Source organism: Rhinatrema bivittatum, chromosome 4 (genome assembly GCF_901001135.1).
Source record: "Rhinatrema bivittatum chromosome 4, aRhiBiv1.1, whole genome shotgun sequence".
NCBI lineage: Eukaryota > Metazoa > Chordata > Amphibia > Gymnophiona > Rhinatrematidae > Rhinatrema > Rhinatrema bivittatum.
Genome location: NC_042618.1, coordinates 418,671,725 through 418,687,517, shown reverse-complemented (window position 1 = coordinate 418,687,517; position 15,793 = coordinate 418,671,725). Strand labels below are relative to the sequence as shown.

General features: G+C 42.2%; 1 protein-coding gene across 3 annotated transcripts in view; it reads left to right on the top strand.

The window, feature by feature from the left end:
* KBTBD12 (kelch repeat and BTB domain containing 12) overlaps positions 1-15,793 on the top strand; it is a 98,526-nt gene that overhangs the window by 43,190 nt on the left and 39,543 nt on the right. For 2 of the 3 annotated variants that reach the window (XM_029601310.1, XM_029601311.1), the window contains exon 5: positions 14,041-14,238. In XM_029601310.1, coding sequence (XP_029457170.1) covers positions 14,041-14,238 — 198 coding nt within the window. Of the gene's footprint in view, positions 1-8,739; positions 8,959-14,040; positions 14,239-15,793 lie in introns of those variants that run through there. The other variant, XM_029601312.1, reaches the window with a different exon arrangement.

The window sequence follows — 15,793 nt, the reverse complement described above, 5'->3', positions numbered from 1 at the left end:
ACCATCATCAAGTAGAGAGAAATATCTTGCTGAGTATTTAAAGTTAGTAATGACTACAGGAAATATGCTCTAAACTAGAAACAGAGCTCGTGAAGATTCTCTTATACAAACAGAAAGAAGTTATGTTTCTAATATCAAAGTATAATTATGTGCTGTCATCTTGATTAAAAGAGCAGCTTCTGTACATAGGAACTGAACTTGCTTCGTTTCCCTTCGCTTGAAACTAGAGAATGCTTATGAGTTTCTAGCTCTTTGGAAAGCTAACATGCCCTCCCATAAGGGAAGCACATTTTAAGTTACATCTGGATTGAGGAAATGTAGTTTCATGGTTTTTCAGCTGTTTGTTCCAAGCACCGAAACACAGTTTATGATTAAATCATGTCCGCAGGAGTTTCCCTACCGGATATAGGTTTGGATGCAGGACTGGTTTTACCAATGAGAATGCGCAAGATGCACTGGACCTGCTCAAGTAGTAGGCCAGTAGGTATAAATGTTAACTTGCTGAAGCTTGGCTGCACATAGACCTTCCTTGGGTTTTTGTCACATGCAACATAATGGTGCTGGCTGTCCCTGAGAACGGTGGCAAAGTGACACCCCTTTGCCTCTGACCTGAGGACTGCCAGCGTCATTTTTAAAACATAGTGTGTGAGAGCAGAGTGAGTGGGCATCGCTCCAACCCTTTGGACCTTGCAGACCCCGTGAATGAGGTAAGTAGGGGCCAGGGAGGACCTCGACCCTGGCAATTTTTTATGGGGCAGGTGTGGGGGTTGGAAGGATCTGGGGAGGCCCTGGCTGGACCTGGCTGAACCCAGCCAGGTAGGCCTGTACCCCAGAGTTTATTTATTGGTATTTATATACCGCCGCTCATCAGAAATATCACGTCGGTGTACAGAGAACGAAAAATACGCAAATGCGTTGTACATAAAACAGTATGTTAACAATAGAAAAAAGGATACATTAAAACAGTTAAATGCAGTAACAGAAAAGATTATATAGATAATAAAAACAGGGAATAGCTATAAAAGTACAACTTAATATAGGAATGAGGGAAAACTGTAGGACGAGATTAGAGGGGAGGAAAAAACTTAATTAGATGGAGAAATAGAGGGAGGGTCAGGGAGGAAAGGATTATATACATGTGAGGCTGTTAAATACAGCAAATTCTTCGGTTGCATAAATTAGCAAAGAGTGTACTAGGATTGAAAGAAAAGGAAATGAAGATTCTGATGTTGACGATGTAGAAAGGAGGTTGGAAAGGGGAGTAGTGCCTTCAATATCCTAACTTAAGGATAAAGAATGATGAAAACTAAGGGGGGGGGGGTAGAGAAGGGCTAAAAAGGAACACGTAGAGGTCATGTGTAGGCTTGAGTGAAAAGCCATGTCTTGAGCTTTTGCTTGAATGTCTTTGGGGACAGTTCAAGATGTATATCAGTAGGCATGGAATTCCATAACATAGGGCCAGCTAGGGATATGGCACGGGCTTTAGTGGATGCGTATTTAAATAGTTTTGGTGAAGGGGTTTGCAGGGTGGCTATGTACGGATTTCTAGTAGGCCTGTTAGAGCTATTAAATTGAAAAGAGTTGGAGGGCCAGTTCATTTCTGGGTTGTGGAGAGATTTGTGGATAAGTGATAATGTCTTGTATTTTATACGATAGTGTATGGGGAGCCAGTGTAATTCCTTAAGTATGGGAGTGATGTGTTCTTTTATGGACGTGTTAGTGAGAATACGAGCTGCAGTATTTTGCAGGATTTGTAATGGGTGTATGGAATTCTTAGGCAGGCCCAGTAGCAGCGCATTACAATAGTCAATTTTCGAAAAGACCATGGCTTGTAACACAGTATGAAAATCGGAGAAGTGTAATAGAGGTTTAAGTTTTTTGAGAGTATGGATCTTGAAAAAACACTCTTTGAGGGTAGCATTAATAAATTTTTTGAGGGACATTTGATCATCTAATAAAACTCCTAGATCTCGGACTTCTTGGGAGAAATGTGTGTGTGGTGGGATAATATGTCTTGTGGGCGTAGCATGAAAGGGTGTAGGAGGTGAGATAACCATGCGTTCAGTTTTTGTAGAGTTGAGGGCAAGCTGGATAGAATTTAAGAGGTTGTTAATTGAGGTAAGAGTGGAATGCCAGATTTCCAGGGTTTTAGGGATAGATTCGGTAATGGGAATAAGAATTTGTACATCATCAGCATACAAATAGTGTGGTAACTTAAGGTTGGAAAGGAGTTGGCAGAGGGGTAGGAGGTAGATATTAAATAGGGTGGATGAAAGTGAGGAGCCTTGGGGGACTCCCTGCCCAAGGGGAATTTCCTTTGATTCATGGTTGCCAAATTTGACTCTGTAATGTCTGTTGCTGAGGTAGGAGCTGAACCATTTGTGGGCAAGGTCGGTAATTCCTATATCAGCAAGACGCTTGAGGAGTTGTCTTTGCAAGGAATGAAGGAGATTAGAGGGCCTTTGAGGCCCCTTTTTTTTCCTTTAACCAAAACAGAAATACCTGAACATTTTTGTGCAAGACCATTTTGATACTAATTTGGACTTTAAAATCCGATTGCAAACTATTCTTTCTCTGGGATATTATAAACTAAAACTTCTTTGGCATTTAAGGTTAGTTTTGGAGATGGTGGATTTCAGATTTCATTCTGTCCACTATTGATTATTGTAATTATTTGTATATGGGACTACCTCAAAATCGTCTGCGCACTCTGCAGTTGTTGCAGAATTCAGCTGCGCGCTTAAACCTGGATTTTAAAAGGGCTATGCGTGTACATTTTGGAGTTTACGTGCATGGCCAGGCCTTGTGCACTCTGCACACATTTTACAACAGGCACGGCCATGCACGTAAACCCCAGTATGCACAGAAGTGCCAGCCAAGGGAAAAGGGTGGCCTGGGGGCGTGGTCTGGGTGTGGCAGAGCGGGCAGGGACAGCACCATTAACCGCTGTCCTGGGGAAGTGCGCGCTGGCAGCCGGGCTGTATGCAGATTACTTCTGCTCCGGAGGAGGAGTGAGTATTAAAATAAAAAATTTAGGGATAGTTAGGGTAGGTTTAGGGGGCAGGGAGGAGAGGGCAAGAGGGAGGAAGGACAGAGTTAGGTGTAGAAAAGTTCCCTCCCAGTCCGCTCCTTAATTGGAGCGGACTGGAAGGTAACTGGGGGAAGCCTGATTGGGTTGCCGCACGTTGCTTTCTATAATTCCCCCCTGTGCGCACGAGTCGCGTGGATTTTAAAATCCGGCACATTTGCACACGGCCATCGTATTTTATAACCGCGCATGTTATAAAATCGGCATGTGCATGTGCACACGGGAACTGCACGCACATGGACACACAATCGCTCCTTTTAAAATCGACCCCTTAGTAATTAAGATACCGTGACAGGACTGCAACAACTACATTGGCTGCCTGTTCTTTTTCGATTGAAATTTAAAATACTGATAATGGTCTTTAATGCAGTTAAAAATGATCAACTAACTTAGGCCTGGATTCACCATTCTTTCGCATAATGGTGAATCTAGTGAAAGGGGGGGGCGGGCCTGCGAAAGCCCGCAGCCTTTGCACCACTGCAGTGCGCCGGCTGCCGGCTTTCGCACTGAATAGCGACACCATAAAAGGTGTAGTTATTCGGTGTGCTACTGCCGACGATAATGTTAGTAACATTATCGCCGGCAGCGAAAACACCGCTGACTCCTCCCCTCCCCGCCCCGACTCCTCCCCTCCCTGCCCCGACTCCTCCCCTCCCCCTAATTTCCATCACATCGCATGCGAAAAGGGCCCTAACGCACGCGATAAGAGTTTAGAAAATAACCCCCTTACTTTGTTAAACTGTTTAGGCCTTATCAGCCATCTCGGTCTTTGCGGTTTTCAACCCAGCAGTTATTAGTGGTTCCCCCAGAAAGGGAAGTCCAGTTGCAAGAGACTAGGAATCAGGCATTGTCATGTATTGGCCCCAGACTGTGGAACAAATTGCCTATGGAGCTGCAATTGTTGTCTGATTTTAAAGGCATTTAGCTGAATGTTTCATTTTATTGAAATTGTTTTATTTTGTCTGTTATTTTATTGATATATGTTAAGGTGTGATCCGCTTAGCTTGATTGTTTTCTTTATAAGCGGACTAGAAATTTTTACAAATAAATAAATATATTCGATTCAGAACGAACTGACTATGACTTTTTTTGGGTTGGATGTGCAATTCATTAAAAACGAATGCACAACCCTACTTTATACTCATGGCACGTTTCATAGTGAAGGTATGTGCATATTTTCTCTTTGAAAATTGATAGAAAGTACATGCCATATTTCTCCCAATATGAACAGTTTGAAAATTGCCTCCAGAGAGAGCTATTTGCAGCCCCAACCCACCACATAACTTCAGGTTCATGGATTCTTTCTACTTGCAGGCCTCCCGACAGAGTTTCCCCACAGAGTTTCCCTTTGAAAATCCCACAGTAGATGGTGACCCCGCCTATGTTGCAGGTGCATTTGGAGCGAGCATGCAGGGATTTCAAAATGAAATTCTCACATGTGTTTCTGCTGGCCCTCTCTAATCCCGCTCACACTCTGCTTCTTTTCCCCAGAATGCATACTTTTCCCCATGGGGGGGGGAGAGGAAATTTTACATTAATAAACTACCATTTACCTGCAGTAATCCCTTTGAAAATTGCCCGCTTAGGGTGTAATTTTACAATATTGCACATATGTTAGCCAGCAAATATGCACACGTTACACCAATTTTCAAATCAGACTTATTCACATAAGTTTACTTTAAAAATTATCCAAACATATCTACCCACACACAATTGCACCTGCCAGAAGTATCAGGTGAATTTTCAAAGGAATTATGCAAGAAAATGTAGCATTCTATCTTAGCAATTTTCAAAAGCCATTTACCCATGTTACATGCACTTAATGTGGGTAAAACATTTTTGACAAATCATTGGCATGTATTATTGCAATTTTCAAAAGCTCACACAGATAAAGAGCATTTACACGTGTAAAACTCAGTTTTAAGTGTGTAAATGCTTTTGAAAATCATACCCTTTGAGCGAAAATCCTAACCCCTCCTCCGACTCTGCCTAGGGGAACACTTCCGCATTCAGTCCAGGTGAACTCACACAGGAGGAGGAATGTGTGCTTAAGCTTACCCACATAGGCGGGCAGTTTTATAAAACCTCATTTCCACAGATAAAGCAGTTTTGCTCTTAGAAATGCTTTTGAAAATTACCCTACCTATGTCGCAAATGTTGGCTACTTATGCTGTTGTGCTTATTATTCTTGATTTTTGTAGTAGCCCATCTGCTATCCCTTTAACACAAAAAAAAAGTTTGGAAACCCCTTGCCTACACAGTGGGCCGTGGTAAGAGATGTCATTCCCAAGAGAGAGCAAAATATTGTGAAATTAGAACTCATTATTCAGATAGTAACTCTGTTCATGCTGTTCCAAATGGTTGAAAACAAATATGAGGAAGTATATATGTATGCATAATAGATATTGAAATAAAACGCTAACAGTCTCAAGAAACTAATATTCAGTGACACACTTTTCTACACAGTGTTCTTGTAAATGCTTTGATTCAATCAATCTGAAAGGAAAAAACTTCAGCACCGTCTTCCGAATAGATCTGGTGAACTGAAGATTGATTCGGCTTTTTATACCAGTAGCAATATGATTTAAGCTAGAAGTTATCACATGGTATATATGTTGATAACATGTGTAGCAAATTCTGTGAAAGAAGGTAAAGCAAGTCTTGGGAGCCAGTGAAATGCTAAAAGTCTACTCATTTTTGCTATATTTAATACTGGTCTCATTCTGAACATGGATTTCTACTGTATATACAATTATTACCCATAACTATAAACTAGAGGCAAGAACATATAAATGTATTACTAATCCATGTGAACACCCAGCATTATATTAATATCAAATGAATGCATGCTACTGATCCAGCCTATGTTTGTTGACAAGCGTCTGCTGATGTTGGATGGAGAACATCAAAGCTGAATATAAAAGTAAACTCAAACAATACTGAACTACTGTGTCACTGAATTCTGGTCATTAGCTACATTAGCCACAGTATTGTACTGACTGAAATGCATCTATTAAATAAGCAGTTTAAAGTACAGGATGTGAACCTTTCCAAGAGGCTCTGGTATTACAGCCAGTGTATAATTCCAAGCCAGGGCAGTTTCCTAAGCCTTTTGCCAAGTGCATTATTACCAGTATGGGGAGAGCTCCTTATATTTATTTATTTAAAGATTTTTATATACCGACATACACTTTGAGTATCACATCGGTTTACATAAAATATGAACTTGGCTTAGTAACGCTTTACAGGGAACTATTCATATATACGAGTAACTTGAAAAATTATAAATGTGAATACAGGAACTTAGCTTAAAAGGAATAATGTGAACTTGGTTTACAGTATTGAACAGAAGTTTCTTTATCAGAGCGACTTATTAGGGGAAAGGTGGGAGGGAACACAGAGGTTAAGAGTTTTACAGAGAGTAAGGAAGACTAGGGGGGGAAAAGCGGGGCAGCTGGAGAAAACTGTGAAAAGATTAAAAGGGGGAGGTCTGGGGGGGGACGGGGACGAGGAGGGAGAGGAAATTGAAAGGGTGGGAGGTGGAAAGGAGGAGGCCTGGGAGGGACAAAGTAAGGTGGGAAAGCGGGAGGAGAGAGCCTGAGAGGGATTTAGCCAGTGTCAGTGTCTGCCTGTTTAAACAGCCAGGTCTTTAGTTTCTGCTTGAATTTCTTTGGGCAGAATTCCTGGCATAGATTAACTGGCATAGAGTTCCATAGGGCAGGACCGGTCGGTCTTGTGGAGGTGTGGAATGTTAATGAATCTTTGAACCAATTCTTGTCGGGGTTATGGAGGGCTTTGTGGATGATAGAGTTTTGTATTGGATGCGGTGTTCATGGGGAGCCAGTGTAAGTCCTTGAGGACGGGCAATATATATTCATTTCTATGGGTGTTGGTGAGGATGCGGGTGGTAGCATTGTGAAGGATTTGGAGTGGGTGGATGGTGTTCTTGGGTAGACCTAGTAGGAAGGAGTTGCAGTAGTCAGTTTTCGAGAAGATGGTTGCCTGTGGTACTGTACGAAATTCGGAAAGATGGAGGAGGGGTTTAAGTTTTTTCAGGGTATGTAGTTTGAAGAAGCACTCTTTAAGTGTGGAATTGATGCATTTTTTGAAGTTCATATGGTTATCTAGAGTGACACCAAGGTCTCTAACATACTGTGTGAAAGTGATTGCTTGGGGGGGGGGGGGGGGGGTGGCGTGTGGAGGGGGGAGAAGTCAGTGCTATGTTGCAGTGTGATGAGCATGAGTTCTGTTTTGGCAGTGTTAAGGGCAAGATATATGTTGGATAGGAGATTGTTAATCGCAGATAAGGTGGATTCCCAAGTGTTAATGGCCTTGGGTAGGGAGTTGTTAACTGGTATGAGAATCTGTACATCATCTGCATATATGAAGTGTGGGAGATGGTAGTTAGATGAATCCAAAGGGTCAAGTTTAGGTTTTTTTAATATGGGCTTGACAATCGCTTGTTTGAGGGGGGGTTAGGTACTGAGCCAGAAGTGATGGAGTAGAGACAATAGAGGGTCCTAAAGTAGGAAATGAGAGACTAAATGGGAAGATGAGATGAAACTGTCTTCTTGACCTCTGGCATCAGAGTACACCCATGAGATGGATGGGAGTCCATAGCAGCTCATGGGTGGGTATAGTGGTGCCATTGCACCACCAAATCTAAATAAGAAGGCCAGAGACACATAAAGATGATGGAGAAAGATGATGGCAGGGGATTATAGGGGGCAGGTTGGGAAGGGGCAATGGAGAAGAAAAGATAGAGATGGGTACCAGGGGAGAAGGAGTAAAGCAATAACAATAGTGATTGTCGTACCACCCATCTACTTTTTGACCCATCACCTTCCACTGATAGGATATATTCCTGAAAACTAGTCTTGATGTTCTGCTTCCACAGTGTATGTATATGTTTCTTTGTTATACTACCACCTGCATCATCTCATGATATTGCTTAGCATCTCTGCATAAGCAGAGTTCCTTTTCCTGACTGGTTATTATTTTGAATGATTTTGAGCTCAGTATTAGATCTTTGTCTGTTTGCTCCTTCTCTCTATCTGTCTTCTCTTGCTTCTTCCTATTGGTCCCTTGCACCTAGGAATGCCTGGGAGAATTTTCTTCCTGCGGAGATTTAAGTTGGGAAAATGCTCTTGGCAAATTAACAGCTCTCTTTTGTCCTCTATAGGCTCCTAGAAGCTTCATTCTTTTCACCTTTATCTATTTCCCATCTGCTGCTAGTCCCTGCTTTACACTAGTAGTTACAGCTTCTTCTACAGCTGCAGTTGTCTGCCTATGGCTGAGCTTTCAGAGGTTCTCATCACAGCTGTACCAAGTCTGCTATCTGTATGGCTATCCTTGATACCATGCCATTCATAGTGAATACCATTCAATAAATATTTGGTATTAAGAGCTAAGGTTTTGCTAATATTTGAAAGCTGGGAAAGGAAAAGTTGACTGTTCAGCAACTGAAGCAGAGCCATACGAATGGTAAAAACAGTACACTTGATTTTCGAACAACTTCTCATTTCAAACATTGAACCCATTAGCTTTGTGAGAGATGTCCATTAATCTTTTTCCTTCATAGTCTGTAAAAGTTCTGTTGAGTCCTTTGAAGCACTGATTGGTTCATCCCTTCTCCTGGTTTTGTCTTTCAGCTGGTCACTCACTTGGCATCATGGGATGAGCTAGCTATGGATTAATGATATCGGATAACATGTGCCACAGTGGGGTTAGTGCTCTATAACAAAAAGTAGAAAAGGAGACTGCTAAGAAGCAGATAGATTAGGAAGGCGTAACCCTGTTGTGAAACATGCACCATGAGTTTTCTTAGGCCTGCCCGCCTGGATTTCTTGTTTCTTGTAAATGACTCAAGGGCACCTTTATGCTATTCAAATTATAAATGTATAATTCTTACAAATGAAAAAGAAAATTTCTGGAATTTCAAAATGCTTTTTGTCAGTTTCTTGTCTACAGATGCTAGCTGCATGCTTTCCCAGGAATATAAGTTGCATTTGTTAGGAACAGAACAGAGTAGTATTGTGTTCTGAATGACAGGATGCTTGGAAGAGAACCAGATGGGTAGGACTCTGTTTGAGGTCATGCATTTTAATCTCTTGCTAGGCCAAAAAAAAAGCAATGGAATCCTTTTTATTTGAGGCTGGGAAAACTTGTTATTAGGGGAAGTCTAAAGTATTAAAAGACCAAATCCACCCTCTTAACATTGAAGCATTTTCAAAGAAACTACAGTTTAGAAGTTTTAAATCAAAAACAAAGAATATGACATCACTAAAGTGATGCAGACTCACTGGCTTTTGCATTTGCAATCCTTGGTTTTATTAAAAAGAAATGTTTGAAAAGAATTAAATGAAAATCCTATTAGAAAAATTTCTGGAATGAAAGGATCTTTGTACTTTCATCTTCCTGAGGTAACCCAGCTAATTAAATTGCACTCTGAGCTCGTGCTCATTTTAAAAGTTTTTACGTAGTGTAAATAAGATTCAGTATTTCCATCATAAGCTGGTTATTTGAGTGTGGTGGTGCTGAGCAAGTGTTGGAGGCAGGGACAGTGTTCAAAGTACCTGTAGGGTTCTTGGATAAAACACCTGCTGCTTTTTTTTTTTTTTTTGCTGGCGGTATCCTGCACCTAACACAACCCGCGTCCTCCAGAAGTCCTCTCTGATGCACGCATCGTGTTTTTGGGAAAAAAAAACAGTAGAGGTAGAACGTGAAACATATTTCCAGGTATCTCCAATGCCATCACATTTTCCTCTGCTATAGTTCTGCGAGAGGTGTTCATTAATCACTGAACGTTACCTACAAATCCCCCGGTGCATAACAGAACACAAGCAGGGCCTGCCTTTCTTGGTGACAGTAAAAAATGACTCTGGGTTTTCATTTCAGCCCTGTAACAGATTGCTGATGTTTGCCTCATTCCTCCAGAAATCTGGTTACACAGTTATTTATGAAGATAGAGGGTGCTGTTAAAAGTAGGGATGAGCACTATTAAAGAGTACGTATAGGAGAAATGTTGCACAGAAGATTGCAGTTATAAAATAAAACTCTAGTTTAGCCTGTTACCTTCCCTAAGAGTTCCCTAGTTGTCTATCTGATGGAGCTCCTTCAAACCCTCTTCTGCTGCAGAGTGGTCCCAGGCATGTGTTTAATGCAAAACCCCTTAATTTAAATTTAAGTGATGTATTTTAGATTTTGTATGATATTGATGTGTTGGATTTGATTATTGTATTTTTTTGTAGACTCCCTGGGTCAAACATTTTGTTTGAGGAAGGCTATATATAAGTGTACCATAACATAATGCAAAATGGAGTGGTTTTGGTGAGTGAGCCTGCTCATTAACAGAAGAGGGTCTCCTGAAGTTCCAGTAATACACTATGTTACTGGGGGGGCGGGGGGCGGTGTTTTAATCCTACTGTCCCTTTGAAATGTCTTTGGATTCTTCAAATGATGTACGCATCATAGCTGAATCCCACAGAAGCTGCTGCTAGGCATTTGATTGGCTGAAGCCTTCATGATTTATGATATAATAAAGCATAACAAGACAGTACATTAAGAAGCAGTAATATATCTCATGGATATTGGTGCCAAATTTTAATCGCTTGGGCTCCACCTGCGTGGTATATAAATGTCATCGGAATCCTCAAGATAAATTACAGCCAACCGATGTTTCTTTGGCTTTGTATTCTTCTTTATCCAATTTTGGTTTTAATGTTATTCCATGAACAAATTCCATTTTACTCCACATACAGCTGGAAGGCTAGTTAGGGGTTTTGCTTGGTATAACAAAACTATGGATACATTTGATTAGTAAACTTTTAAAAACACATGAATTACAAATGTGTGGGTAGATATGTAGGTACCTTATTGAAATTCTGATGAGGCACCAACCATATGACTTATGCTTTGCTTCCCCCATCAGAAGGCCTGTGTCTTGTCAGCTTGATTTGTTAATAAAAATCAAAGGGTTTTTGACTAATGGAGCCTCATGTCCTTGAGTGTGAACTTGGTGGCAGAGGCAACCAAGCATGACATTGAAATCCTGAGCTCTAAGGCTCTGGAGCATTGATAGGTTTAGGAACACACGTGACTTTAGCAGTTATTTTTAGCTTCCTCACTGCAACGCCTCATCTGTTTTGCAAGTGAAATTTGAAAAGGATCAATTGGTTTGTTGGGTTGTACTTTCTTAAATTACAAACAGACTTATTGTACTTATGCAACAGGTGAGAATTGTAGATAAGGAGTTCAGAATGTCATAGGAATTTATCTCTAATTTACATGCAGTGCAAAAATAATCATGCTTTGAAATTGAATTCCCATCATTATTTTTTTACTCTTCTCTTCAGCGCCATACTGGCTCCCTTCAGTGACTGTCACATTTAATGACAGCACAGCCAGATGGGAAATTTCAACAAGGATATTTTATGAAATCTCTTATCAGATTTTACAAGAGAAAAAGCTTCTGTATCATTAGGCAGCCATCAGTTCTCATAAGAGGGGTTGTAACCCCTGGGATCTGGGGTATCTGACAATTAGAGATCTGTCCACTTGCCTGAAATGAGACAGAACTCATTGCAAAATATAAGGAAAACTCTAGAACACGTGATAAAATGAAAAAGGAGGCTAAATACTTTTGCTGTCTGCTAGCTGGCCTGGAGTTTGCCGATAAAAACTGCATCCCACACAGAGGCTAAATCTAGTGAAACGAGATGGCTAGATTCAGCCACTATTAAGGTAGGCATTCCTGGGGACATAACTTGGTCAGGGAAACAAACTACACACGTCTAATTGAATTTTCAAATATACAAGCATAATCCCCTTCCCTTCATTCTTCATCCTATAGAAATACTGTAGCTGGGACAAAATACTTAGGGGTGGATTTTAAGAGCCCTGCTAGCCGGTGCGCCTATTTTACATAGGCCTACCGGTGCGCACAGAGCCCCGGGACTCGCGTAAGTCCCGGGGTTTTCCGAGGGGGGCGTGTCGGGGGCGGGCCCGATCCGCGCAGCGTTTTCGGGGCGGGACGTAGCGTTTCGGGGCGGGTCCGTGGGCGTGGTTACGGCCCGGGGCGGTTCGGGGGCGTGGACGCGCCCTCCGGACCCGCCCCCAGGTCGCGTCCCGGCGCGCTAGCGGCCTGCTGGCGCACGGGGATTTACGTCTCCCTCTGGGAGGCGTAAATCCCCCGACAAAGGTAAGGGGGGGGTTTAGACAGGGCCGGGGGGGTGGGTTAGGTAGGGGAAGGTGAGGGGAGGACAAAAGAAAGTTCCCTCCGAGGCCGCTCTGATTTCGGAGCGGCCTCGGAGGGAATGGAGGTAGGCTGCGCGGCTCGGCGCGCGCCGGCTATATGGAATCGGTAGCCTTGTGCGCGCCGATCCAGGATTTTAGCGGATATGCGCGGCTACGCGCGTATCTACTAAAATCCAGCGTACTTTTGTTTGCGCCTGATGCGCCAACAAAAGTACGCCAAATCGCGCTGTTTGAAAATCTACCCGATAGGTTCTTACTCTTTGAAAATTCACTGCCTTACTGCTTGGTAGTTAATTTAGTGAAGATTGGAGCTATGGTGTTCACCTTGGGAGTTATGATTTTGTTCTCGGGGACAGTAACTTTCAAACAGCCGCGCGGGCGCACATGTATGCGCATATGCTGGCTCGCGCCCAGTGACGCAGCCATTTTATAACATATGCGCGTATGATGTAAACTCGTCTGTACATGCGTACATGTGCAAATGCCGGTTCTACCGCATAAGTGAGGGAATTTTATTAGATACGTGCGCCGACACAATAGTCCTTTTTCCCAGTTCTCTCCCAGTTCGCCCAGTTAAGGGATCAGATTCCCTAACGCCCCTTGTTATTTAGCCTCCCTTTTACCCTTTTACCCCCAACACTTAAAACCCCGCTGACTCGCCTACTTTTTTTATTTTAATACTTACACGCCGTCCGTAGCAGAAGTAAAGTTACGCGGTAGGGGACCCCCGGCACATGCTTGTGCACGTGAATTTGCTCACATTTCAAAGTAACTTCCTAGAACGCTCATATCCCACCCAAGCTTTGCTCAGACCATGCTCACGTCCTGCCCCTTTTTTAAAAGTTTTTGATTTGTGCCGGTACCGGGAGATACGCGTGTACTCCGGCACAAAATCTGCATGGCGTGTGCCAACCCGAGACACATGCATATGTCCTGGCTTTGGTGCACATAGGGCTTTTAAAATCAACCTTTTAATGTTTAAGATGAGCGGAGCAGGAGCACTAGAAACAAAAGAAAATGACATCGTTGTCAAGCTGTACTCAGAGGCCCCTAGTGTGGAGCCAACAAAATACGATATCTCTAATATTCTATTTTGACTTTTGGCCCTAGACTAGAGTAAAATGAGTTGAGTTTTTTTCTCAGCTACCGTGCTTCTCTTGTGCTTCTCTTGTTTAAATTATACTAGATACATTTACATGATTTCTTATCATTTGAAAACTTCATACTGTCTAATATCTATAGTACATAGTATGAGTATGTGGTCTGGTAGATGAGCCCCTCTTGCTACCAGTGATGCTTCCTGAAAAGCTGGGATCTAAATCTGTCCAGATGTAACTTGATCCATTCCAAGCTGGGAAGAAAAGCACACATAAGAACCCACTTTCGGCAAGTTGTACTACTTCTAATTGTGTGTTCTGTTGTCATATTTTTGCATGGAGTGTTCATCTTGAGTTCATTTCTTGAACTGTACCATTGTAAAAAGATATGTTATGTTATGCTTCTCATAGGAAACCAGAAACATAATTGTTATGCCTAGCAAAATAATTTAAATTAAAGAAAAAAAAATGTACATGAGCCAGGACAGGAAAACCGAATCCAAACTATGAAGGTAGAAACAGATATCTGTTTTGTCCTGTGTATGTTGCACTTTCTATGCAGGTTCCCCAGGCGTATCTGATTTTTATTGGTCTCCCCAGGTGGAATTGGCTGCCTTGGGCCAGACAGAGGACAAGCACGGAAATGTCTTGATGCTGTGGAGATATACAATGCAGATGGTGATTTTTGGAGGGAGGGGCCCACTATGCCTTTTCCGATGCTCTCCCTAAGAACCAACTCTTCCAGCGCAGGAGCAGTAGAAGGGAAACTCTATGTATGTGGGGGCTATCAAGGAGCAGGTACTGGATAATATTAAATGAATTGAGTTTCATGGTATTCTCATGATCAGCTTGTACTGACTGCATGTACATCTTCCTCTTTGGATTGTCTTGGCCACAGCATGTAATACTTACCCTGGATGCTGCAACCCTTGTTCCTGTCCTTTTGTACAAAGGCTGGTCTGTAGCTTGTTGCCTTATCCAGCAATAACTAACATATTTCTGGATGACTAACTAATGAGTTTAGGCATTACTCTTGCATTTCTAAAGATCTGGTTTCACATACAGCTGAGGTCACACATGACCAGCAGGTATTTAGCCAGATTGCAAAAGCACTTTATAATTTCCTGTTTCTACTTAGGGGAAGTGAAGGACTAGAGTATTTGAAAGGTAGGCATGTTAGAAGAAGGGCTTTGGTGAGCAGCCTTTCATTTACATGGGTAATAAAGTTTACTCATTTCACTCCTGATCTGTAAAAACTCCTACTGCAGCAAACTGATGCTGGGAAAACCGTAGAGGAAAAAAATAATACTCCCATATAATCATGTCATGTCTTTTCATGAACAAATGGCCTGGAAAAGCGTGAAGTAATTTTCTGAATAAGGTTTTAGATTATTCATGGACCAATAAGGTGATTGCCCTACATTTTCTCTGCTCCTCCCATTGTGGCTGAAGGGTATGGCACAGTCAGAACAATCTACAACACAAATGCAGGAGCGAGGAACTGCACTTCAAGCATTCAATAACAGCAGCAGGGGAAATGCAGTTGAGTTCAATGAGTCCCCACAACTTGAAATTGATTTCAAAATACACTTTTTATTGGCGGCAACTCCATTGCTTGAACAGGCACAGTTTAAATAGGGTCCCCCGACACGGGATTAATAGGCACAGTTTAAATAGGGTCCCCCGACACGGGATTAATAGGCTTATTCATAGGCTTTTGCATTTGAGTTCGCAAGGAGAGCGGCTCTCCTTGCGAACTCAAATGCAAGCACAGCTTATTGTACTCAACTGCATTTCCCCTGCTGCTGTTACAGTCAGAACAATGCAATACTTGATAACAGATAATAGCAACATGACAGCAGAAAAAGACCATACGGCTCATCTTGTCTGCCCATCCACAAAACTGCTCATCTTTACAACAGAACCACTTTGAAAAGAAAATATCTCTGAGAAAGGGATCCACGAAACAGAACAGAACTAGGGGAACATAAGAAAAAACCAGGATAATTCAGTTGGTAGTTGTTATGAACAAAATCATTGAGCTTTGCTTCTTCCTTCCTGAATTGTATTTCATTTCTGAGGAGATATTAGTTTTAAAATGTTTGAAATCTTCACCTCCTTAGCTAGGTCCAATGTTCTGAAGGTGCATGGAGCTGGGGCACTGCTGTACAGATCCCCCTCAGGATGTTGCACAGGTGTTAAAAACCTGTGAATATGGAAAGAATTTTTGAAGAGTAGATATAGAGAGTGTCAGATTGTCAGTCTCTCCCCCCCCCCCCCCCCCAGTGTTCAAGATCCTTTGGGGGTTACGTGCGAAAATCTTGGCCCCGCCCCTTTTCTGCCTCCTTATTCT